At 37.9% G+C, this 24092-nt stretch overlaps 3 protein-coding genes and 1 long non-coding RNA gene across 7 annotated transcripts in view; 1 reads left to right on the top strand and 3 right to left on the bottom strand.

Annotated features, from left to right (window-relative positions):
• LOC309482889 (uncharacterized protein) overlaps window positions 1-24092 on the bottom strand; it is a 201252-nt gene that overhangs the window by 98336 nt on the left and 78824 nt on the right. The gene's annotated exons all lie outside the window — the stretch shown is intronic.
• The window catches only part of LOC309482910 (uncharacterized protein), a 402133-nt gene that overhangs the window by 321193 nt on the left and 56848 nt on the right, over window positions 1-24092 (top strand). The gene's annotated exons all lie outside the window — the stretch shown is intronic.
• On the bottom strand, window positions 6246-8123 carry LOC309482417 (zona pellucida sperm-binding protein 3-like; the record flags this gene model as incomplete). The annotated part of the gene is made up of 8 exons (XM_082147763.1): window positions 7581-8123; window positions 7373-7491; window positions 7185-7288; window positions 6930-7107; window positions 6745-6862; window positions 6588-6670; window positions 6418-6509; window positions 6246-6331 (listed from the first exon to the last, which is right to left on the bottom strand). Exons 1-8 carry the CDS (start codon window positions 8112-8114, stop codon window positions 6246-6248), a joined length of 1314 nt encoding a protein of 437 aa, XP_082003889.1. The 5' UTR covers window positions 8115-8123.
• Window positions 20867-23388, bottom strand: LOC309481548. Of its 3 annotated transcripts, XR_014200049.1 has the most exons (4): window positions 23129-23388; window positions 22946-23018; window positions 22572-22628; window positions 20867-22076 (listed from the first exon to the last, which is right to left on the bottom strand). It is a non-coding gene; the product is annotated as an uncharacterized lncRNA (long non-coding RNA). The 3 variants fall into 3 exon arrangements; XR_014200050.1 differs by lacking the exon at window positions 22946-23018; XR_014200051.1 differs by lacking the exons at window positions 22946-23018; window positions 23129-23388 and having other exon boundaries at window positions 22572-22854.

Raw genomic sequence — 24092 nt, 5'->3', positions numbered from 1 at the left:
GCGCACGCTCTGGAGATTATCACGTGAAACGAAACAATATCCAATCAGAAAGCGAGATGATGGAAGACACGGTCTTTCTCACACACACACACACACACACTTGCAGGAAGCTTAATGTTAAGATTTAGTATTCATAAGTGTAAATTTCGAGGAAACAAGCCTTTGTTTTTCATTTTAAGAGCAGAAATTTTACAATACCTAAACACAATATTGGGTTTGAAAAATAAGAAAGCTGCAAAGTGCGTTTCAATCTGTAAACATTTTCAAATTTTTGTTTAACTTTTAAGTTTGTCACTGTTTATGTATATGTCTTTTTATGTTTGTTTATCGGCTTTACTCTTTGTACCCCCCTGACTGTAATTGTATAATTCTTAAAATCAATAAAAAAAAAGAAAAAAAAAAAGAAAAAAAAAAGCTGAGTGTTAAGGGTTCAGTGAGGTTCTATAGACTAGAGGGATTAAATAACTTTTTCTAAAGAGACAATAAATCCAATAAAGAATAAATAAAGACAATAAAGAATGAATATATTTCTGTATAAAAGGTTATATATAAGGAAATACATAGGTACAATGGTTTTTTCACGTGAATTTTCTGTGAAAATCATTCCAAACACTATCGCAATTTCTTCCTGCATATCGTCCGTCATGCTTATTCTGAAGTCTCACGATATTTTGCGAGATTTCCTGTGTTCAGACTCTGGTTGAAAATCTGTTTGTGTGTGGTGTGCTGTCTTTGTCACATCATGGCACACCACACACTATAGGAGCAAAACGCTTAAATCTAGGATTTTTTGTCCTCATGTTTGTGGTCTGTCACATTTTGAAAATCTTTTGGTGTGTACCCAGCATTACCCTCACATATACCCTGAACTCTCGGTTGATTAGCCCAAACCTTGCTTACTCAAAGTGTGCTGGTTCCAAAAATGTGTCCAGGTGTAAGTTCATCCAATCCAACAAGTATGTTCATGGTTAACACACCAAACATTCTCAACAGAGCGACGGTAAGAAAAAGCGCAGGATACTACTACTTTCTTCTTCTTTTGTTAAATGCTGTTTTACATACTTGGTGCATATCGCCTCCTATTTGGTGGTTGTGCTATCATTTGTCAATCGTTTCATTTAATAATCTTTAATCACTGTGAATAAGAACTATATTGTTTGTTTGATGCTAATTATATAATAAAAAGAAAGACTGATTAAACTAAATAACAGTCTGTGCTTGCAAAGATAGCATGGCTGTATAAGTTTATTTTTTGTTTAGTCATTTTATTTCCACATTGCTTGAAAGGTAAGATACATCAAATCATATATGTCTTTTATTAAGGAAATACATTATAGCATAGAAAAACGTCGTTGCAAAAATAAAAACATGTCTGAATGCAGATCAACGATGTGTGAGATGAGAATTATATAGCTATATTTTATAATAAAATTAACATTATCTTGTTTTAATAGCACTTTATATATCGATATAACTATATATATATAATATCGTGCGCAATCTGTCACGCCCACTGGAGCATCATCAATAGGGCACGCATGCACTGAACCTCTGCAGTAAACTAACCTTGAAACAGAACCTGCTCCGGAGCAGTTCATGTTCAGAGAGGTTGCTAAGGCTACTTACATACCCTGAAAGTTACCTCCATTTTTGGAACCGAAAGTTGAGGTTATCAGCTTACTTACCCTTAAACATACCCGGGAATGTCACATAACCTGCTTTCTGGAATACCCCCCAGGCTTGCTTAGTTGGAGACACTTAATTTTCAACAATATTATTGATCCGACTGTACTGACGCTGTTGCATGAGAACTGAACTGGACGATGACATCATTTATTGCAGAACTGCTTTATAAATGAAATGAACAACTGATGATCCTTAGATTTCTTACAATGGAACTGAATCAACACTGAACTGACTTCAGCTGAACAGCAGCCAAAATGCATTATTTTCCTCTTATCACTGTAAAGCTGCTTTAAAACAATTTGTATTGTATAAAGCACTATATAAATAAAGGTGACTTGACTTTTATTACTATTACATTGAAATGCAATGTTCCAGTAATATGCAAAAGTGTTTGGTTTCTAAATATCTCTTGAATTTTGCTGGTTTCATTATTTGGCAGCCAGTAATTCACTGCACAAAACACATTGTGAATGGTACACACTGAGACTCTCTGCCTCAACTTGTGTCCCAAATCCCTATTACTGTGTGATTAAATGAACACACTTTTTAGTCTGATGTAAATACATTTGATATGCCACCTTGTCACGTTCATTTGTCTTTGCATATAAAAAACAGCATTTAGCCATTTTTTATTCATAAATCATTTAGCCCCAGTCAACACGTGAGATCATGATCCCAGTGACATCACTCCATTTTTATACTGTGATACTCACAGTGAGTATGTGAGCTCATTGTGAATTCAAAATGTTGAGTTGGTTGAGAGGAGGCAGTTCAAATGTTGGTCACCGGGAGGACATTATACTTCCTGTTTCTCAACACTGGAAAAACGTGGATACTGCAGGATTTGTTAAGACTGTACGGTTGTGTTCTGGACTCAGCATTGTATCATTACACTGGAGAAATGGCGACTGGTCTCTTTAATTGCTATTCACATACGCTCATATAATATTATAATGCCAATATGCACTGTGGCCTGGCCCTGTGTTGGCAGAGTGCTGGCACAAGGTACATGTGAACCAGTCATTTAGCCATTTCAGGTGAGGAATCACCTGGCTACAGTAATCACACCAGTAATCAAACTGATTGCATTGACATATTGTTCTCTGTGTTTCAGGATGTGTCAAGTCTTTTCAAGGTGAAAAAGAAATGGATGTTAAGAAGTGAAAATATCCCATATTCCAGGATGCTCTACCATTTCCAGGGGACATTCAAAGTGCTGATCATCTTGCAGTGTGGAGGAGAATTTTCTATACTTTGGTTCTGCAATACAAACACAAATGCTAAGAACTAAAAACATTGAGAAGTGCATGAGACAGACAGTGATTCATCACATTAACTTTAAACTTATCACATACGGTTGTGCTTGAATAAAAAATAAAAATAAAAAATAAACTTTATTCGTGTTCATAGTCAGACAAAGACAATAAAATTGATGTAATGGAATCAGCGACAAGTCTTTTCTTGCATATTGTAAGTACATCCGAATGAAACCAACTAAAAAAAGAAATAAAAAAAAAGTAGGACAGAATCTTGGTTCAATCCATCAGTTGTCATTCGTCAGATATGAATGCTAGTTTGCAGTCCATTGTAAGAAAGGTGCGAGGTTAAGTGGACTAAATTATTGGACACGGCCAGCATAAGTCTAACTATCAGATCGAATTATAAATATAATTAAACTGGACAATTCTTAAATTCATGAAAACAGTCACAATAAGGAAAAAAATGCTTTCATACATCATGCAAAAACATGAGCAGAGTTCTCCTCACAAAATAATGATACTTTTCTTTCCAATACAGTAGGAAGAATTAAGTTGTGTAAACAAAGTACAGTGTCAATTGTGAAAGGATGTACAACTTCTCAACAACTGTATAGCTCATTCAACTTTCATTAGACAAATTTTGTAACACTAGTTTAACTGAATCAAAAGTGAACTGTTTAAATGTCTTGGTCATGTAATTAAGAAATCATGGCAGCAAACGGAACAATTCCAGTGTCAGTTCATTTAACTTAAGGCCGAAATATTCACATCACTACGTACCAGTGCAGGTACAAGATCAAGTCAAGTCAAGTCACCTTCTTTTATATAGCGCTTTTAACAACATGGATTGTTTCAAAGCAGCTTTACAGTGATAATAGTAAATTAGCGTAACAGATTGTTTTGTCTTTACAACAGCTCTAGGATAAAGTTATTGTCCAGCTAAAGTTAGTTTTGATTGATTGATTCACTTCTGTTGCAAAGATCATTAGGTATTAACTTAGGGGCCGCTAACACGACACCTTTCTAACAGAAAACCCATAACGCACTCCAGCCGCCCATCCGCACAAAACAGTGCCTGGTGTCTCGAGAACAGACAGTTAGGAAATGTCCTAAATTTCCCTGAAATAGGTTCGGGGTGCAAAGGTGCAAACAATTACCCGTTATCTCAGCATAAACCTCAAAAACGCAAACCCGCAAAAACACAGATGTCGTGCACATGCGCATTATGTGTTCAGTCCAAAGGTATGTGCGAAATGGAATTATCCCGACAACATTTTATCTGTACTGAGATAGAGGGAATGGAAGAAGGCCTTCACGGGGAGGGACTGGTTAACACTTCAGGACTGCATTGCAGAGATGGGGACTCGAGTTTGAGACTCGGACTCGAGTGCGACTTAAGTTGCACACAGCGTGACTTCAGACTCGACTTGAGACTCGTCCTCGAAAGACTTCAGACTCGACTCGGACTCGAGCTGCGGGACTCGTGAACAATGTTTATTAGGAAACGTCTGACGAGCTCGCTGTTATTCCCCTCCCTCCCTCCGTTACCTATAACCTGCCTACGTTACTGCGGTGCGCGGCCACACATGAGAGGACAACAAACATTTCGACTGCACCGGCCGCTGGCTGCTGAGCCATTCATCGTAAGCTTTGGGTTTAAAAACTTCAACAGAACCGTGAGACTCACGCGATTGACACTTTTCACACGCTCTCACGACACACATCCATTTTCTCACGCACAGAAAAATCGCAAAGCAAAGAGGACACGGAGACCGACAGACTAGACAGAGCAGGTACTTATGATATAAAAAAATCTCAGCTCTCAAATTCTGTCAATTCTATTACGAAATTCAAACAATAAATACCGTTTTGGCGCTTGTAAATGTGACGTGACAGATCCAAGATCCCTAACGGCACGTGAACCGACCCTTTCTATTAGCTAATAGTAAATAAACACGACGCTGTTGAAAGATGCAGTACAACTTACCGAAATATATATTCCTCATACATGATAGCGATCAATCAGAGTTTTTCAGTGTTTTTCATCCACGGAAAGGGGTCAATAAAAGTATATTTTTATAATAGTATATTTCACATCATTTGGTTCGTTGCAATTGTGTTTTGCATTTAGCTACAATGTGATGTTTTGCAGTTTTGCACTAAATAGGAGTATGTCAATTTTAGTACTGTAAGTGTAAGGTATAACATTTTTATATATTTGGTCTTATAGCCCCAGAGCCAGCACAATAGGAGCCAAGGCCTTTCATTATAATTCAGCGACAGACAAGGGAGTCCTTTTTCTTCAGAAACTCAAATTTTGTACTGTATGTTCATGCTACAAGGCAAAATACAGATATTAACTTAAAAGTAAAGCATTCTTTGTGTTTTTGTCATGTTGCAATAGCCTGTTTACATTGAGTATATACCAAAATCAAAGCTGATACTGTAATAAATAAAGGAGTCATAATAACATAGTACATGCTTTGAATTCCTTATATATAGCTATGCAGTGTTCTAAGTAGCCTGGATGGGTCGCTGTATGTGATGCAACACTTATAACCACAATAGACTTGAGACTTGACCTCTAGCTCAAAGACTTGAGACTTGACTTGGACTCTAGCTCAGAGACTTGTGAGCATCTCTGCTACATTGTCATCGTGTCCAGGCGCAGATCCTTCATCAGATCTGGAAATAGCAGACTGCGGTAAACCTCAGATAAACAGAGACTAATATTAGCGTAGATGCCACCCTTCTTATGTAACAAGTACATCAGGATTTACGGGGAGTGTTCCCAGTTGACCTAATCTATGCAGTCTAACATTGAATTATAGAAGTCTATAATGTGTTGTGTATTCTAGGTCAAAGATGTGTTTTTAGTCTAGTTTTGAACTGATAGAGTGTGTCTGCTTCCCAGACAATGTTAGGAAGACTGTTCCAGAGGTTTGGTGCTAAATAGGAAAAGGATCTACCACCAGCAGTAGATTGATATTTTAGGTATTATCAACTGGCCATAATTTTGAGATCACAATAGACGCGAACGACTATAATGCGTTAAGAGTGTTTATTAAGTGTGCATGGCAACTACCCATTATAGCATTACACTAATCTAGCCTTTGATGTCATGATCTAATTGTTCTGCATTTTCATTGAGCATATGACATAATTTAGATTTGTTTTATATGAAAGAACGCATTTTACAGCTAGACATAACTTTCAAATGAAAGATCAAGTATCAGTCATAAGCATGCACTTGAAAGCATGAAACCAACACTATCCTCTAGAAAAGACAAGACACGGTGTTCATTCCAGGTCTTTATTAGACACTTGAAATTGAGGTTCAGTGACTACAATGGGGCCAACTGTTGCTTTCCCTTCTGAAACAAGGCCTTAGAGAGAAAAAAAAAAAAAAAAATTAAGGCATTCATGGTTGCTCTGTATAAAGCAAAATACAGATCCTAGTACACATCTTTACCTGAATCAGGTAGTGCTCGCCCTTTCCTGCTGAAGCCACATGTGGAGTCACAGCACATACACATCTGGTCATTGTCATCTGCAGAAAGCCATCTATAAAAAAGGGCAAAGAAAAGGTTACCCATTCTGATCACATCTTATCTGGTAAGCACTTATTCTGTTAGAACATACCCATTGGCAAAGGAGCAAGCCTTGTTCTCTGCACTTATGGGGGTTGAAGCCATAACTGCCCTTAAAGAACATGTGACGTATACCTACAAAAGGATTTTAAACTTGTATACATGGGACAAACATTCATCTCTTGCAGAAAGACAGCACCATTACATACCAAACCACTATTTGCTTGCTGGAATCTGAAAGACTCCAAGCGAAAGAGAAGTTTGTCATTCTGAACTCTGTGCATAAAACCGGAAGTAGATCCCGTAAGCTTTGCATCAACCAGGCACCTGAAGCAAAAGATAACACTTAGGCTCTGGTCAAATATGACACTTCAAGAAGCTAATCCTTACTTACCCATGGTTCTCAATAAAGGAATATCTTGGAGCTGTATTCACATCAGGGACTGCAGTAGCAACACAACCATCTACAAAGAGTCGCAGGGGAACATGGTTGAACTGCTTCACAGAAGCTTCAAAATTCAGGAATTGTCCCAAGAAAAACTGATTGGATGGCCTCTCGAACATCCAGTCATCTGCAAGGGACACAGAAATAGAACGAAAATCAGTGTCACTTCAGAGTTACTCTTACAAAGTGTGTATAAAAACTTGCCAGTCATGAGCTTTAGAGAAAACACCACAACTTCCTCTGCAATCTTTGTGGCAGCAAAAGGAACCCAATTGGGCATCAAAACATTACTGCTAACATTGTGCAACCTAAACAGAGGAATAAAACATGGTTCGTCAACCTGAATTGATACTGCTCAATTTATATAAAAATAAATAAAAACACTTTACTACCTTGAATAGTGGCACTCAATTCCAACAGCTGCTGCATCAGTTCTTACAATGGGAGTTCCCACTAAAGCCTCAGGAGTGTAGAAGAGGGTGAATTTATACACCAGCTCATCACCAGTCATCTGAAAACAGATCGAGAATGAGTCCATGCAGTAACCTAGCTTTTACCCTCAATTACTATAGTTAGCAAGACTCATAAGCAGCCACTCACCATCAGAGAGCTGCCACATGCCTGGAGCTCATACTCAAAGATAAGGACTTGAGTTGTTGGATCTTCCCCTACAGCTGCACAACCTCCTAAAGTGAGGAATGAGGGATTCACCAGCTGACCAGTACCAAAGAAGTCCTTCTTAACCTCCACATGGACAAATTTCTCTCCACATTGTGCTGCAATACTCTGAGAAGGGGTAGGTACATGCAACTCAAAAGGCACATCGGGCTGTTGGGGTTCTTCAGGCACAACAGGAAAATGCCAGGTCAAAGGTGTCAAAGGAGCCTCCATTAGGTGTTTAGACTGACTACTTCCAGGATCTTGAAGCTTCCATTGATTTGCCCCACCAGGGTTCGTCGCAGGTCTCAAAGAAGCTGATAACTGTGATTCTTGAAGAGCTTGCTGAGAAGCTAAAACTGGTGACTGTTGTTGTAGGAATCTTAATGGATCCTGGCCTTGTTGAAATCCTGACCACTGTGCCAAAGACGAGCCAACTGCAACAAGCAGCAACAATCCAACACTGATGAATTCCATTATTATTAAACCCAGAGAACCAGAGAATGTTTGTTGTGGTCCTGCTGTGGCTTTTTCTAGAGCAGGAAATTGCAGTGGCTCCACCCACTTTTGACAAGCTTAATGATTTTCCAGACTTGTTGCATTACTTTTCCTGACACAAAGGGAGACCTCTATGAAAAAAAAAAAAAAAAAAAAAAATGGCTGTAGTCAGTTTTATTTGCAGACTTTTTTCTTACAGTGATTTCTTTCTATTTTGATTTAATGCCTGCTACAGACTCTGCAATTTCGGCAATCCTATAAGATTATTACAAATTACACTGCATGACATACAGTCAAACCAAAAAAATTTCAGACAACAGATATAATTTTTTATATATATATTTTTTTTACTAGTGGGTGCAGGACACTATAGTTCATTAATGTAACTGAGGATAGCAAAATCAAGTAAACTGAGACATATTACACCCAAAAAAGTTATTATTTTTTTTATTAAATTGCTAATGCGACCTTTTTATACCACATACTGAACAAAATTAAGCATTGCTTGGTTATTGGTTGACCTAAATTGGTATTATCTAATTGTGTACTTAAATTTAACAGCTGACAGCTATTCATTTGTGAGACAGACTAATGCTGGGTACACACCAAAAGATTTTTTACATCTTATAAGATTTTCAAAATGTGATAGACCACAAACATGAGGACAAAAAATCCTAGATTTAAGCATTTTGCTCCTACAGTGTGTGGTGTGCCATGATGTGACAAAGACAGATTTTCAACCAGAGTCTCGACTGTGAACACAGGAAATCTCGCGAGACTTCAGAATAAGCATGGCGGATGATATGCAGGAAGAAATTGCGATGATAGTGTTTGGAATAATTTTCACAGAAAATTCATGTGAAAAAAACCATTGTACCCACCATTATATAACCTTTTATACAGAAATATACAGTATTCATTCTATATTGTCTTTATTTATTCTTTATTGGATTTATTGTCTCTTTAGATAAAGTTATTTAATCCCTCTATAGAACCTCACTGAACCCTTAACACTTAGCTTCATGCAAGTGTGTGTGTGTGTGTGAGAATGACCGTGTCTTCCATCATCTTGCTTTCTGATTGGATATTGTTTTGTTTCACGTGATAATCTCCAGAACGTGCGCGGGTTTGTCCCAAGCCCCCAATGTTTCGGAAAACATTGAAGCTTCCCCGGGCGCCGCCATTGATTAGCGGACCCCCACCTACTGTTAGCATTCCATTGACTCCCATTCATTTTGGCTTCACTTTGACAGCGAATAACTTTACATCTGAGGCGTTTAAAGACTCCATTTGTCCATTATTTATTTCTAAAGAAACACGAAAATGTATAAAAGGCTCCATTACCTTGTATCTTACGTTATGGCCCCGTAGAAGCCGTTTTTGTAAAAATAGGCTAACGATTAGGTCATAACCACGCGACTCTCTGTCGCAAAGTAGAGAGATTACCGTATGGACAGGAGGAGAAGCTCGCGGGCAATCGGGGGGACGTGGAGGCAAAATAATTAATCAGAATACTTAGCAAAAGTTTCTCCTTCTCCTAGCTCATGGACACCTCCTACTCACACTCTCCTTCTCTGCAAGTTTCGGAAGGGAATGATTCAGATTTCTCTTGGCACAGCTACTAGAAGACAGACGGGTTGCTAACGTCACATCTACGTCGTCAAGCTCAGTTTGAGTCTGCGCAGTACGCTCAGCCACCAGGAAGTGAGTGCTTCTAATTGACTTCACTTTTCTCCGTTGAATCCAATGGGGTCGCTGTGTCCATTTCTTTTACTGTCTATGGTTTGTCCTCGGAGTTCCCCCCACACACCAGGATTTCTGATCGTAAATATTAAACGTGTTGAATATTTACGATTCGCGATAGGGGCGGCTCCGAAGTTCTTCCGAGCAGGCTCGGACACACTTAACACACCTCACACCAAGGGAAAATCTGATAAGATAATCTGTTGAACCATCAAGATAATCGGGACATAGCTAGGATTGTCGGAAGGGGGGAAATCGGCCCAAAATCAGCCCGGTTATCTTTTGGTGTGTACCCAGCATAACAGAAGAACGGCCAAAACTAGTGAAATATCCACTGATTTGAGTTCTTGTCATATTTTATTACCATTTTCTAAACTATAGTGAATAAACTGTGATAATGTGAGAAATGTTAAAGGTGTTTGAATAAATTTTGGTTTGACTGTGTATGTAGATATTTATGTATATATGTGTATATATATGTGTGTGTGTATATATATTCACACACACACACACACACACACTCCAACAATGTTTATTTCTCATCACACAGTAAAGCCTCTCAATGATAATCCACTGCCATATGAGCTCCTGTGCTGTTGTGTTCTTACAGACTCTGCCAACTGCCAAACAAAAAACACTCTTACAACCTCTACACTTGAAACAGCTTGAAAAAACATCCACAGCTCGCTTTTAAAGGTCCCTGAGTTGCAGCCTTTAATATCCCATCGCTGTGGCGAAAATGAATTAGGGAAGTTAATGTGATTTTTGCATTAGCAGATTAGAAATGTCTTTCATGCTCTCATTCCCATATTAGGCCACAGCTAAGCCCGAATAGCTTTCTCTTTGTGCTTAACCTCATAATGTCAAGAGGACCAAACTCACTTTGAGTGTGGTGGGACATGTCTTTTTCAAATAAAAAAAAGTTTGGAAATGAGATGAGGAGGAACATCTCATTCTGGTTTGATGTCACATTGTTGTGTGTGTTTGAGTGCTCAAGTTCAGCAATGTCCACATAAACTCCGTCATCATTTTTTGGATGGTGAATTTTGCTTGAACCTTTCAATAATGTATGAAGTAGGCTATGTTTCGCATTGATTCTAGAAAATTCCACATGGATGGAACGCAAAGCCTCACTGTGGAAAATTGCTCTTGCTTAATTAAAATAATAGTATTCTACCATGTAAACAGTGGCTGAGACCTAATTGGTAAAGATATAATAATCACTAATCTGCTAGCGATAGGAAAGTACACACTTTTTAGTCTGATATAAATACCTTTGATATGCCCCCTTGTCACATGTTAATTTGTCTTTGCATATAAAAACTAGTTTTTAGCCATTTTTATTCATAAATCATTTAAACCCAGTCAACACGTGAGATCATGATCCCAGTGACATCACACCATTTTTATTCTGTGATACTCACAGTGAGTATGTGAGCTCATTGTGAATTCAAAATGTTGAGCAGGTTGAGAGGAGGCAGTTCAAATGTTGGTCACCGGGAGGACATTATACTTCCTGTTTCTCAACACTGGAAAAACATGGATACTGCAGGATTTGTTAGGACTGTTTGTGCTGTACAGTTATGTTCTGGACTCAGCATTGTATTGTTACACTGGAGAAATGGAGTGGTCTCTTTAATTGCTATTCACATACGCTCATATGATATTATAATGCCAATATGCACTGTGGCCTGGCCCTGTGTTGGCAGAGTACTGGCACAAGGTACATGTGAACCAGTCATCTTGCCATTTCAGGTGAGGAATCACCTGGCTACAGTATTCACACCAGTAATCAAACTGATTGCATTGACATATTGCTCTCTGTGTTTCAGGATGTGTCAAGTCTTTTCAAGGGGAAAAAGAAATAGAGGTTAAGAAGTGAAAACAAGTCACCAAAACAACACCAGAATCTGAATGCATCTGTCAAATATGAATATTTGTGTCAAATGACACAAAGTATCAATGTCTCAAAAAACATCAGGCTGAAAAGAATACAAAATAGTAAACTGAATACTTTGTTGATTTAAATAAAATATGAACTGCTACATGATGTTTGTGATATAAATGACCAATATTAAAGAAATTAGTATTTGAGTGTGAGTTTAACACAATGATATCATAGTGGTCTTACATTATGACCATAGCATGAGTATCCTGGGAGCTCACGGTGAGATCACTGTGAGATCAAATTCTTGACTGGGGCAGCATTATTACTCTTTTAAACTTTTTAAAGGTACCACAACAGTCTTTTGATGCAAGAACCATTGACTAACATTATAAGTGGACTTCACAGAAGAACAAAAACATGTTTTTGATTGAATGACACCTACAGTAGCAGCCAACAAAAACATACTAAAATTGCCTAATAACCAGTCAAAAGTTAGAAGAATCACTGGGAACTCCTAGTAACTGGTCAAAATACTCTAGTATTGAACCAGAACAGCACATCTAACTAGGCCTTAACTAGGTTTAAGATGTGTCTGATGAGGTCTAATGGGATAAGCTCTGATCTAATGGAGTCTGATCAGTTCTAATGATGCCTGAAGTGGTAAAAAAAAGGGTTTGATGAGGTCTAGACTAGCCTGATAAGGTCTAATGGGGTCTCATGTGGTCTCATCAAGCCTGATACAGCAACACCGGCTCAACCAGTGACATTATTTTGGGGCATGACAATTACTATTTTTTGCTGAGGTTAGTGGCAAATCTGTACAGTATATATCATCACTACTATGCAGCTGTAGCTGCAGGGAAACATAATCTGCTTTCTTTTCCATTTTCACATGTTGTTGTTTTTTTCAGGTACTCATTCTGTCCCAGAGGAGGTCACTGGGCAGCTGGGCTGATTATTGGTCTGTCCAAACACAGGCCAAGTGAGATGAAGCTGAATGCAGCAAGTCAACAACTGATTTTGCTCCTGCAAACCAGCCCCTGACCCCTGAGCCAATGCAACTCCCAAAGGGGAACTCTTTAATCATGGCTTTCTTTCTATACTCAGTTCAACAGAGATTAGATGACCAAATCAATTAGGAGCTAAACAAGAATGTGATGGGCAGGAAGAGAGAACATCAGAAAGAATCCTGGTGAATCACACAGCAGATCAAATGGCGCTGCCCTCTCACATAGATCTGATGATTGTGTGACAGAGGAGAAAGAAAATGTAACTAATAAAAATGTTCTCCCAAGTGAACCCTAGACAGAGAATAGGAGACCATGGCAAGAAAGGAGAGAAACCAGGGTATTTGTTGAACTAAAGATTTTTGCACAAACTATCCTTTAACAAACACCTTAATTTCTGAAAAGCCATATTGCACTTGATAAAAATCCATGGACTCCAACCTCCACGGTCTACTCCAAGAGAGGCTTGCTTATATTTTTTTAACATTGCCCTCTCTGAAACTGCAATTACAGACCTGTGACAAAAAGCCATCTCTCCATGCTTTTCATTAGCTTCACTCTCGCCCTCAGTCCCTGCAACTCTAATACACTTACTCGTGGAGACAGGCTTAAGGAAAGCTCCATCTTAGCCTTTGACTGCCGTCCCCTACCCAGCATTGATTGATCTGTCTTTGGGCGAGCCACGCTAGCTGTACATCCAAATCTAAAAGCAAACATTAACAGCTGTCCTCACCGCCTGGCCCCTTTTCAGTGTTGTCCGGTGAGATCATTTGTCACCGGAACAGAGTAATAATGCGTTTGCCAGCACAGGGCAAGGTTGCTTCTGCATACTGCATTATAACAGAGTGAGATTGTTCCCCAGAGACAAGCAGGAGAATATAAATGATCAGATCCTGATGATGGTGATGGCTCGGTTCATGATTTCCCTCCTGGGTTTCTCAGGACACAATCGTGCTGGACATTTGCTCCATTCTATCGAGACGTTTCTTCAAAAGAGGGTGCTTTATTTTTGTTGCATTATATAGACTCGAAAGAACCATCTTGGCTTTTGTGGAGATGTTAGCCTGAGGCATTTCACTACGGTGGCCGAGAGAGCTCAACGCGCTGCAACTGAAGAAAACACATGCAAATAGAAAAAACACCCGCAAATTAAGAAAACATCTTCATCAGTTTCACAACACATGTTTGCTCCAAATACTCACAACACAACCAAATACAGAAACGCGCTGCAAAAGTTCACAACACAAACAAATACAGAAACGCGCTGCAAATAGGACAGAACACAACGGAAATGTTTCCGGGGAACCCAATAAGTGACGGACGGACGGCTGGGACGTGCTTATTGCTCGTGAGCTTTACCTATGCCCTACTCTCTTAAAAGGGCAGACGGCAGAGCCCGTGAATTGGGCACTTTGGAGGGAGCGGGGCACTTGTGTGCCATTATGTTGATGAAGGGAGCAACGAAAGACAACGTAATTTCCTCATTATTTTCACCTGGGATGTTCCCATGACAACGCAGCGCGTGTCCATCAGCTGAATAGCTGTTCTTACCAGAAATATAGTATTATTGCTGTTAACATAACTGTTGCAAATAAATATACATTTTATACAACAAATTTTTTAAAATATGCGTTATACCTGTGTGTGAGTGTCTCCACTTTAAAACTTGCCGTCTCATATTTGGACCCTAGCTGTATTCTAACATTTCTTATGAAACTTATTTTAACATAACATGACAAAATGTGTACAATGTAACTGATGTATAGATTAATGTCTTTCCCTCTTTCTCTCTATCTTTTTTTATTTATTTATTTATTTTCGTCTTCAGCTCATTGTTCTTTTTAGTATTCGTATGACATTGAACCGTCTATGCATTGAACATATTGTAAATACATTTTGTATATTGTATACAAAGTTGTATGTCATAAACGTGTCATCTCTGTATGTTTTGCAAAAAAAATTAATAATAATAAAAGTAAACAGCTGTAAGCACGTCCGTCCGTCACTTATTGGGTTCCCCGGAAACATTTCCGTTGTGTTCTGTCCTATTTGCAGCGCGTTTCTGTATTTGTTTGTGTTGTGAACTTTTGCAGCGCGTTTCTGTATTTGGTTGTGTTGTGAGTATATGGAGCACACATGTGTTGTGAAACTGATGAAGATGTTTTCTTAATTTGCAGGTGTTTTTCTATTTGCATGTGTTTTCTTCAGTTGCAGCGCGTTGAGCTCTCTCGGCCACCGTATTTCACAGTTCAGAAGATCTTTCAGCCTTCTAACATCCATTGACATGATTTTTGGAATGACTTATCGCAAGAGGAAAAAAAATAGTTTTAGTCGCATAACATCAGTTAATGGAAGTGCCGTCGTTTCGCAATAGTTTTTATCAACATTTAGAAACTATTGCAAAAGTTTTGCGCAAATCTGTAATGGAAACCCGGCTAGTGACTGGATCTAGAAACTTCAGATGACACACAGATCATATCCCTCGCTGTAAGTAACAGAAACAGGGTCAAATGCAAACCAAAACTCCAAATAACAAAACACACAAAACACAAATTTGGGGAATACATAACAACACTAAACTGTCAATAATGTAAGCCACTGGGAGACCACAAAGGGTTGTCATTTGCTATATTGCATTAATAGAAAGCCAGTTAATATGAAGATTTTTAATACAAAGTATTTTCCAAAATGAAGTTTTAATATTATTTTCGTTGTGACAGTGGGGGTGGAAACGTGTGACATAGCCATTTACTAGACCGTCTCATTCTAGAATTGAATGCTGAGGAGAACACTAACATACAAGCCTCTGAAGGACTGGACAAGGAAGCACACAGCCTCACAAGGATGCAGCTTTTATGGGTAGATGGGTAGTATTTTAACATTTTCTCTTATCAGTGTTTGGCATATGCAAGGCATATGGCGTCGTATACGGACATTCTTTTCAGATTTGCTGGTGCTAAACACACATAACTTTCCAGGAACTTCTTCAGTTTATTGGTGTTGTTGTGGCAGTCAACAACAGCACAGCTTACCAGTGCTCATATTCATTTTTAGTTATGTTCAAAAAGTTTCTGTTTAATTAACTTTTTTTTACCCCGTTTTAACAATGGGTTCCTATGGAGACCGGAACAGGACACCATCCAAACAGAAGTTTTACAACACATGGAGTGCGATGAAGCACAGCCACACCAAACAGATGCGGAGAATGATGTAGAAAATTTAAGTGCCACCACTTTGAATAAATACTTAAATTTAGCTCTTAAAGCTACAATATGTAAGATGTTTGTAATAAAATATCCCAAAATCACTTGCACAGTGTGATATATTTCCTGCAGTTGTGTACTTACATTATCCCAAAAGTTCCCAAAGATGTTTAATTTCAGAGAAATTCCCATTTTAAATAATGGCTCGTCCCTGTCGACCTGTCCCACTTGTCGCCTGTCAATGACGTAATATCCGCGTTATCCCTGGTTTCCGCACGTACTGCCATAGTAACCATGGCAACAGACGTGGACAACTGCGTTACATCTAGCGGCACACTCACGCTGTTGTTGTTCAACAGAGATTAGATGACCAAATCAATTAGGAGCTGAACAAGAATGTGATGGGCAGGAAGAGAGAACATCAGAAAGAATCCTGGTGAATCACACAGCAGATCAAATGGCGCTGCCCTCTCACATAGATCTGATGATTGTGTGACAGAGGAGAGAGAAAATGTAACTAATTAACATTTTCTCCCAAGTGAACCATTATGGACCATGGCAAGCAGACTTTGGGACAAAAGGAGAACTAAAACGAGGATCAATATCAGCGTGGCGTTTTCGAGATGCCGAGAGCTCCACGTCCTCGACTAACTTCTACTTGACAGAGCCGCGCAAATGTAGAGGTGAGCAAATGTACATAAAACTAATCAATGTTATATAGCTCAACATGATGAAATGTTAGAATATGATCAGTATGTTATTCTAATGTTGATCTAGCTCACTGCTAGTCTCATAAAGATAAACTAACACATAGAAAAACATTATAACTTTCAACACACTGAAATGCAGTTTAGTGTGATAGTGTAGACCAAGTGAAACAGCGCTGCATTACCTTACAAGTTTCATTTGTCTAATAAAATGACCTGTGTGAGTATTATTCAGCACTTGCGGGTAAGTTAGTTCGGTAGAATGAAATGTCCTTATACCTTTATATCCGCGGGACTCGCGGTGTGGCGCTGATATCTGTCTCTCATTAGCAATCGCGCCCTGCTTCATACCACAGTCCTGTTCAAAACATCAATGTATTAACTCGTCTATAAACATTATTAGATCCTTCGGCATGACGACAACTCCCATCATTCCGCTTATCACTGCATCATCAACCTACGCCTTTGTTATTGTAAGAGGTTAGCGACCCCTAGCGGTGAAAAAAATTACACATTGTAGCTTTAATTAGCACTTTGTAGTCTCACCAATAATTCACCAAGACAGTTCAAACATTTTCATGACATTTAATTGGTATAAAGGCTTTGATTCCTGAACTGGTTCGTACTAGGCTTGGCTATCACTGTTACCTTAAAAATGGCATGGGCCATTCCAGAAGCCAAAAACCTTGAAGTGCGAAATTGGCTAATCCATAATGGCGGCGTTCATCATTTGCTCAGGAAAAAGGTGGATATGAACTGTGCGATTTTAGACAAGGGCTGCATCCGAAATCAAATACTCTCTTGATTAGGTACTTATTTTGAATAATTACTTCACGACTGCTACATATAGTATGAGTGTTTGTAGTATGAATGTAAATTTGACTTACTACATTTGCCATGTTGTCATTATCACGTGACATACCAGCATCAGTTGCGTCGCTTCACTCCCATTCATAAATCCTCACACGTGGCCTTATGGGATAGCAAAGTGTCTATCGTATGTACACTTCAGAACATTGACAGATAAAGTACTCTTTTATGAGTGTTGTGAATTCAGACATACTTCTTTTGTCACATACAGCTTTTTGCCTACTATATAATGTACATTTTATTTATATAGCACCATTAAACACAACCAGGGTTGAGCAGGGTTGAATGTGCTGCACAATAAAACAGAACACTTAGACAATACGATATCATTACTAAAATACAGTGCAATAGGCATATTGCACAGGGAAGTGCAATAGGCAAAAAACAGGGAAGTATGTGATTTTGGATGCAGCCAAGGCCTGTATCTCTATGGTTTCTGTGACACTAGCCTCACCTAGCGGAGCTACAAAAATAAAGCATATTTTCAAACAACCGCACCACTTCGCGCGTCGTGTCTCCCCCAACTCAAACATCACAAATACACTTCATACGGGTGCTTGTGAAAGCATATCTCAACAGGTAGGCTAATTTCAATAAAAGTACATATTTGGAATACTTTTAGCTGTGTTGCTATGTGTCATAAATAGGCAATTGAATATGCTACCAGCTACCACTCTGTCCAGAGAGAACGCTAACTTGTATAAAGGCTTTGATTCCTGAACTGGTTCTTACTAGGCTCGGCTATCACTGTTACCGGAAAAAACGTTTACGTCTTGCTAGCATGGGCGTCTTGCTAGCTTCTCGCTTATAATAAACCCATCTAACACACTGGTCTGGTCACATTTATGATAGAACTGTTTGAGGCTGTCACATCAAAGTAAACTTTATAAACTTGTACATTTTACTTTCTGACCAGGTACATGATGATGGTGTATGGTATTGAAGTGTACATTGTATCGCGTTCATGAACTGTTTAATCTTTGAAGGTATAATCGGAGCGAAACTAGTCAGGTCAGGTTAGACGCCGTATTCAATTTAACACGGATGAAAACATTCTGGCAAGGATCTCTCAAAGTTATGAACAAACAGACTTCCAGTAATGTTAATAGAATGTTTGTTCAAAGTTATCTTGTCTTTAATAATGTTCTTAAAAGGTTAGCACAAAAACTTTATTTATACATTATCAGAACATAAAAAAAACGAAAAAAACTTCTACAAACAATGTTGGGAGCAAACATTCTTAAAAACAACATTCTTGGAACATCTTTTAAATATTAGAATGACATCTAACTGTTTTACATACACCTTTTAACTTTTTAAAGTAAAAGTTACTTTACATAATTTTACAATTTATTTTACATTATTTTACTATTTATTCCTGTGATGTCAAAACTAAATTTTCAGCATCATTACTCCAGTCTTCAGTGTCACATGATCCTTCAGAAATCATTCTAATATGCTGATTTGCTGCTCAAGAAACTTTATTGTTATTATTAATTCTGAAAACGGTTATGTACAATTTTCAGGATTATTTGATGAATCGAAAGTTCAAAAGAACTACATTTATCTAAAATAAAAAGCGTTTGTATTATAATTGTCTTTAATGTCACTTTTGATCAATTTAATGCATCCTTGTTGAACAAAACATTTAAAATTTACTTAAAAAGAAAATTACTGACCCCAAATGTTTGAAAGGTAGTGTATAATGTTACAAAAGCTTTTTATTTCAGATAAATGCTGTTCTTTTGGTGTGGTATCAAAATCTGATTCCCCATGAGATTATGAATCCCGGCATCTTCAAGATATGTCTAATTGCAGAGCTGCTGTGCCATTTTGTGACAGCTGCTTCAGGACAGCGGCTCCAGGCCAGCAGTTTCAGACCGGATATAGGGCAGAGCTGAAACTTCACTTCAACTCTAAACTCCATCATGGCAAATGTCACGTTTTGAGTCTGTGTTTCTTAGGGGCTGTTTACACAACACTGTTTTCAACTAAAAACTTAAAACTTTTATGCGTTTTTGCTGTTCGTTTACACGACAACAGCGTTTTGGGTGCCTGAAAACGCAAACTTTTGAAAACGGGTTTCAGAGTGCAAGTTTTTAAAAATGGTCAAAAACGCAAATCTCTGAAGACGATGACATCATGCACAATTGCACATGCGTATTACTTGTTCAGTCTATAGTGTTTCATCACCATCTAATGGCCTGGCAGCAGAATACAGGGTTTTCGCGGATATGTGTGAATAGGGATGGTTTTGACAATGGTGCCGTCTGTACACAGATAACTCAAAGGAAAAACGTCTCGGTTTTAAGCATATCGTTGTCGTGTAAACGTACCCTTATGCCTTGTCCAAATACCCACACTTGCGGTCTCGGCCACTTGAGAGCGCGTGCACTTGACAGGAAGTAAGTGCGCAAGTCCCATGCATGTCCAATGTCTTAAAAAAGCCAAAGTGCAGTGCCCTTAATGCACACTAAACCAAGCATATCCCATCATACATTATGTTCGGGAACTCATGTGCCCCGAAAACGCAAGATTTCGGGGAAAACATTCCACTGTAATTTAAATTAATTAGATGCATATAATTTGGTAGTAAAAACATAAAGTGTTGCACATTTTATTGGTGCAAAGATGAGTATGGTATAGGCATAGGCCTATTTTGTACAACATTTGCAACTGTTTTTATCACTTAAAAACATAAGAAGAGTACCACGATTTTAAATTTGTGTCTTCTGTTAGTTAAATAGCGATTACTGAACAGACATGTAGAAAGTTTATTTTAAAATGCGAAGGATTGAAAATATAATTAATAAAAGCTCTGTAAACACTTACATTTTTTTGCAAGACTATAAGTGTGTCCCATCGAGTAATCAAAAGTTCTACACACTTGCAATCTTTACGCCTACTTGAACACTTGGGCCAAATAGAGGAAATACATCATGCAAGTAGACAAGTGGTCAAGTGCAAAGACGGCAAGTGTTTTGTTTTTTTTTGTTTTTTTTTGGACAAAGGCATTACTTAGCTTTCTACACTGTAAAAATAAAAGGTGCCTGGAGGAACCTTTTGGGGTTCTTCACTTTGCCACACCGGCGGAACCGTCTGTAGATCCTCTAGGCACCCTTTAAAAAGGGGCGGTTCTCTGAGGAACCACACAGGTTTCCTGATGAACTCTTATATAAGGCACTGTGTGGAACCACTGTGGGTGCCTCCAGGAACCAAATTTCAATTTTATTTTATTTGTATTAAATTAATTTCATGTTGTTACTATGGTTACCACCATTAACTTCTATTATAATAAACAAACTGAACCAAATACAAAATAAGAATTGTTTATTACATATTTTAGATCCATTTTAATACATACACTTCCATGCACTTGAAAAAAAAAGCTAGTAATAGATTAATATCAATGAATACACACACACACAAAAAATAGTATAATACATAAGTAACATGAATAATCAACCATGTGTATACAATAGGCTACACAAGAAAAGACATCTCAACAAAATGCATGGAAAACACATGTTCCATGTAATAAATCAATGTAAAAAATTACAATTTTGACTAATTAAAAATGTCCATCTTCACTTAATTTTAAAACATGTGTTTCAGTCCGCTTGTTAAGTCTGACGTCACTGTTTCCAAGTCCAAAAGCTCTATCAGATGCCAAAAACAAACAACAAACAGTGCTAATATACACTCATTGTGCTGTAATATTCCTGAAAATTAGGATCCTAACCTTTATCTCTATTCCGAAATCTCAGATGGTTAGTTATTCAGCTATTTTGAATCATAAAATGTTGAAGTCTGGGATGCCGTGAGACTGGAGACTGAAATGTACACTATGCCTTTTGAAAAGCTTAAATGTGTGACTTGAATCAACAGTTCCCATAAATGGTTGTCGAGTATTCTCAATATCTAGAAACAAGATAGAGAAAGTAGAAGTAGAGGCTTCGACCCGGAAACAGTATTCCTTATGTCACAGCAAGCAGAAAACATTTTCCATTTTAACAGAGTTAAGGTGCAGTAAAATGATCTGTTGTTCTGTGAATGTTCACTGGTGAATTCAGTCATTTCAATAAGAATCCACACGATCAGCAATTTTGTCTTTTTGCCTGTGTAATTTCACGAAATTCACAAATGTGACTGCACCTTTACTTGCTGCAACATAAAATGCAATCAATTATAAAATCTTCACAAGGGACACGTGAGGTACTTAACGAGTTAGAAAAGTGAAAAGGTGCATCAGCTTCATTTTCTGTTTGCTTTTCCTCTTTTCTGGTGGATGGTCCAGGCACTTCAGTGATTTTCAGGTCTACAGGAGGATTTTTATTCTTGATCAAACTTGTATTTCAGCTTACCGAGATCCCTGCAAAGTACAAAATTTACTGTTAGTAAGGTTATTAAAGTTATTAAATAATTTCCTCAGCCTTGTGACGTTCCAAACCTGTTTGACTTTCTGTCTGTGGAACCCGAAAGCAGATCTCAGGCATAATGCAACCCGTCACCATTCAATATCACTGCATGAAACACAAGCATAAATTTTTTTTGTAATTCATTCAAACTATTCTTATGTACACTTGTCTAGTTCAATTCAATGCAACAATTTATGTAAAAAATAGTTAAGCTCCAAAAATGTCCCAGAAAAGATCCTAAAAATAGTCAATGAGTTCACAACTCATGTGTTATGGGTTGTGTTGTAAGTCTTCTGAAGTCATATAATAGCTTTTTCCTTTTTTTTGTCGAAAAAGACTAAACTTTAAGTTATAATTCAGGGTTCAAATGTCTTATATTCAAATGCATATGATTAAGGTATAGCCTATAAAAAATGCATAGCATTATTAGCTCCAAACCTGTGATATAATTTTTCTGAGTAACATGAATGAGATTTGAGAGCATGAGGGAAGATTTTCAGAGAATAACTTATTAAAAAAGTACACAGTCAAACAGTACAATTTCACACAGAGAAAGTTCATAGTAATAAAGTACTTGCATGTGGTGTATAGGTAACTTACTGTAATTCAATGTTGCCTCTGAAATGTTCAGATTATTTTAGAAATGTACTGGTTGTTCTGGGGAAACAAAAGAACAAAGCTGATTATTCACAACATAATATTTATTGACCAGTAAATGGCTTTAAAATGGTATTTGAGAGAATGAGGGCACATGTAGTAAGTAAAGTTAGGCTAAACAAAAACAGACCAAACTATATTAACCTGCTTTTGTTATTCATAACAAACGCCAATGACGACAGCAGGAATCAGCTACATTAGTTAGGCTATCTCAGCAATTTGAAGACACAGTTTTACAGAATATTTTGAATTGAATGACTAAATCAATCTAAGACAATAAGTCAATAATTTCCATTTGTTCATTAACTTAACGTTACGTTAGATCAACGTAGTTAGCATCGCGGCTAAAACCTTCATAACAGATACTGTGCAATAAACGAGTGGTAAACACTGTAAAAAAGTAGTTATGTATAATCAATTTAGTTTATATATATGTGTGTTTGAATATATTATATAGTGAGTAGACTCTGTATTTATATTTATTTGGCGAGTTTACAAACCTTGTAACGGAGAGCCGATCAAACGGCGGAAGCTTTGATGAGAGGACGGAGCCGTTACCCGATGACGTCGATCAGCTGAGCTTTGTTGCGCGCGAGCAGCGCGAGCATCACTGAAGCGACGACAGCAGAGGAATAGCAGCAGTTTCGTGACAGAATAAAACTTTTCTCCTCCTAGTTCTTCTTCTTCAAATAATAATTTATGAAGAAGTAGGTAAAAATTTTTATTTTATTACTATTATTTATTCAATAATAATTAATGAATTCTTCTTATTAATATTATTATAATTTAGTGTTGTTGTTTAAGGTTTAAATTAATCAACAAAATAGGCCTATAGATACTAAATAAATGTAAGCTACCCAGGTGAAAAAGACGTAGGCTACTGTTAAATGTATTAAAAATGCATTAAAGTATATTTGTATTGTAGGCCTACTAAAACACACTCAAGTACATTTTTAATAGTACGTCTTTTTTCACCTGGGTATGTAGGCTATACTGAATCAAACTTAAGTAGCCTATAATAATAATAGGATAATAATATTCTCATTCTGGCCTCACAGTGTCATGAATCGGGCTCTTTCCTCTCTCTCTTGCTCCCTCTCCTGGTCTTTTTCCTCCTTACACCACTTCCCCGTTTCTTTTCTCTCGTTCAGCTGTTCTCTATCTCATCATCTCGTTAACGCTCACACCTGTTCTCTCTTCCTACTGATTTCTTTCCCTATTTCTTCTCCCTCTTTTCCTTTGTTCCCTGCCAGAGTATTACCTGAAATGTGTTACGTACCTGATGTTTCTCTATCGTTACCAGTCTTGTCGTGTCCAGTGTGGTATATGCTGTCTCCTGATTATTACTGCTGATCATCTTCTGCTTGCCTGCCTCTGGCTGTCGGTTCCTACTATTGTTTGAAGCTACTCATCCGCTACCCGGACCCTTCTCCGCATCTTGTGGGAATTCCCTGTACTTAGCCT

Source organism: Leuciscus leuciscus, assembly GCF_965113295.1.
Source record: "Leuciscus leuciscus genome assembly, chromosome: 19".
Taxonomy (NCBI): domain Eukaryota; kingdom Metazoa; phylum Chordata; class Actinopteri; order Cypriniformes; family Leuciscidae; genus Leuciscus; species Leuciscus leuciscus.
The sequence above is the reverse complement of the archived record's forward strand: the minus strand, read 5'-3'. Positions and strand labels throughout refer to the sequence as shown.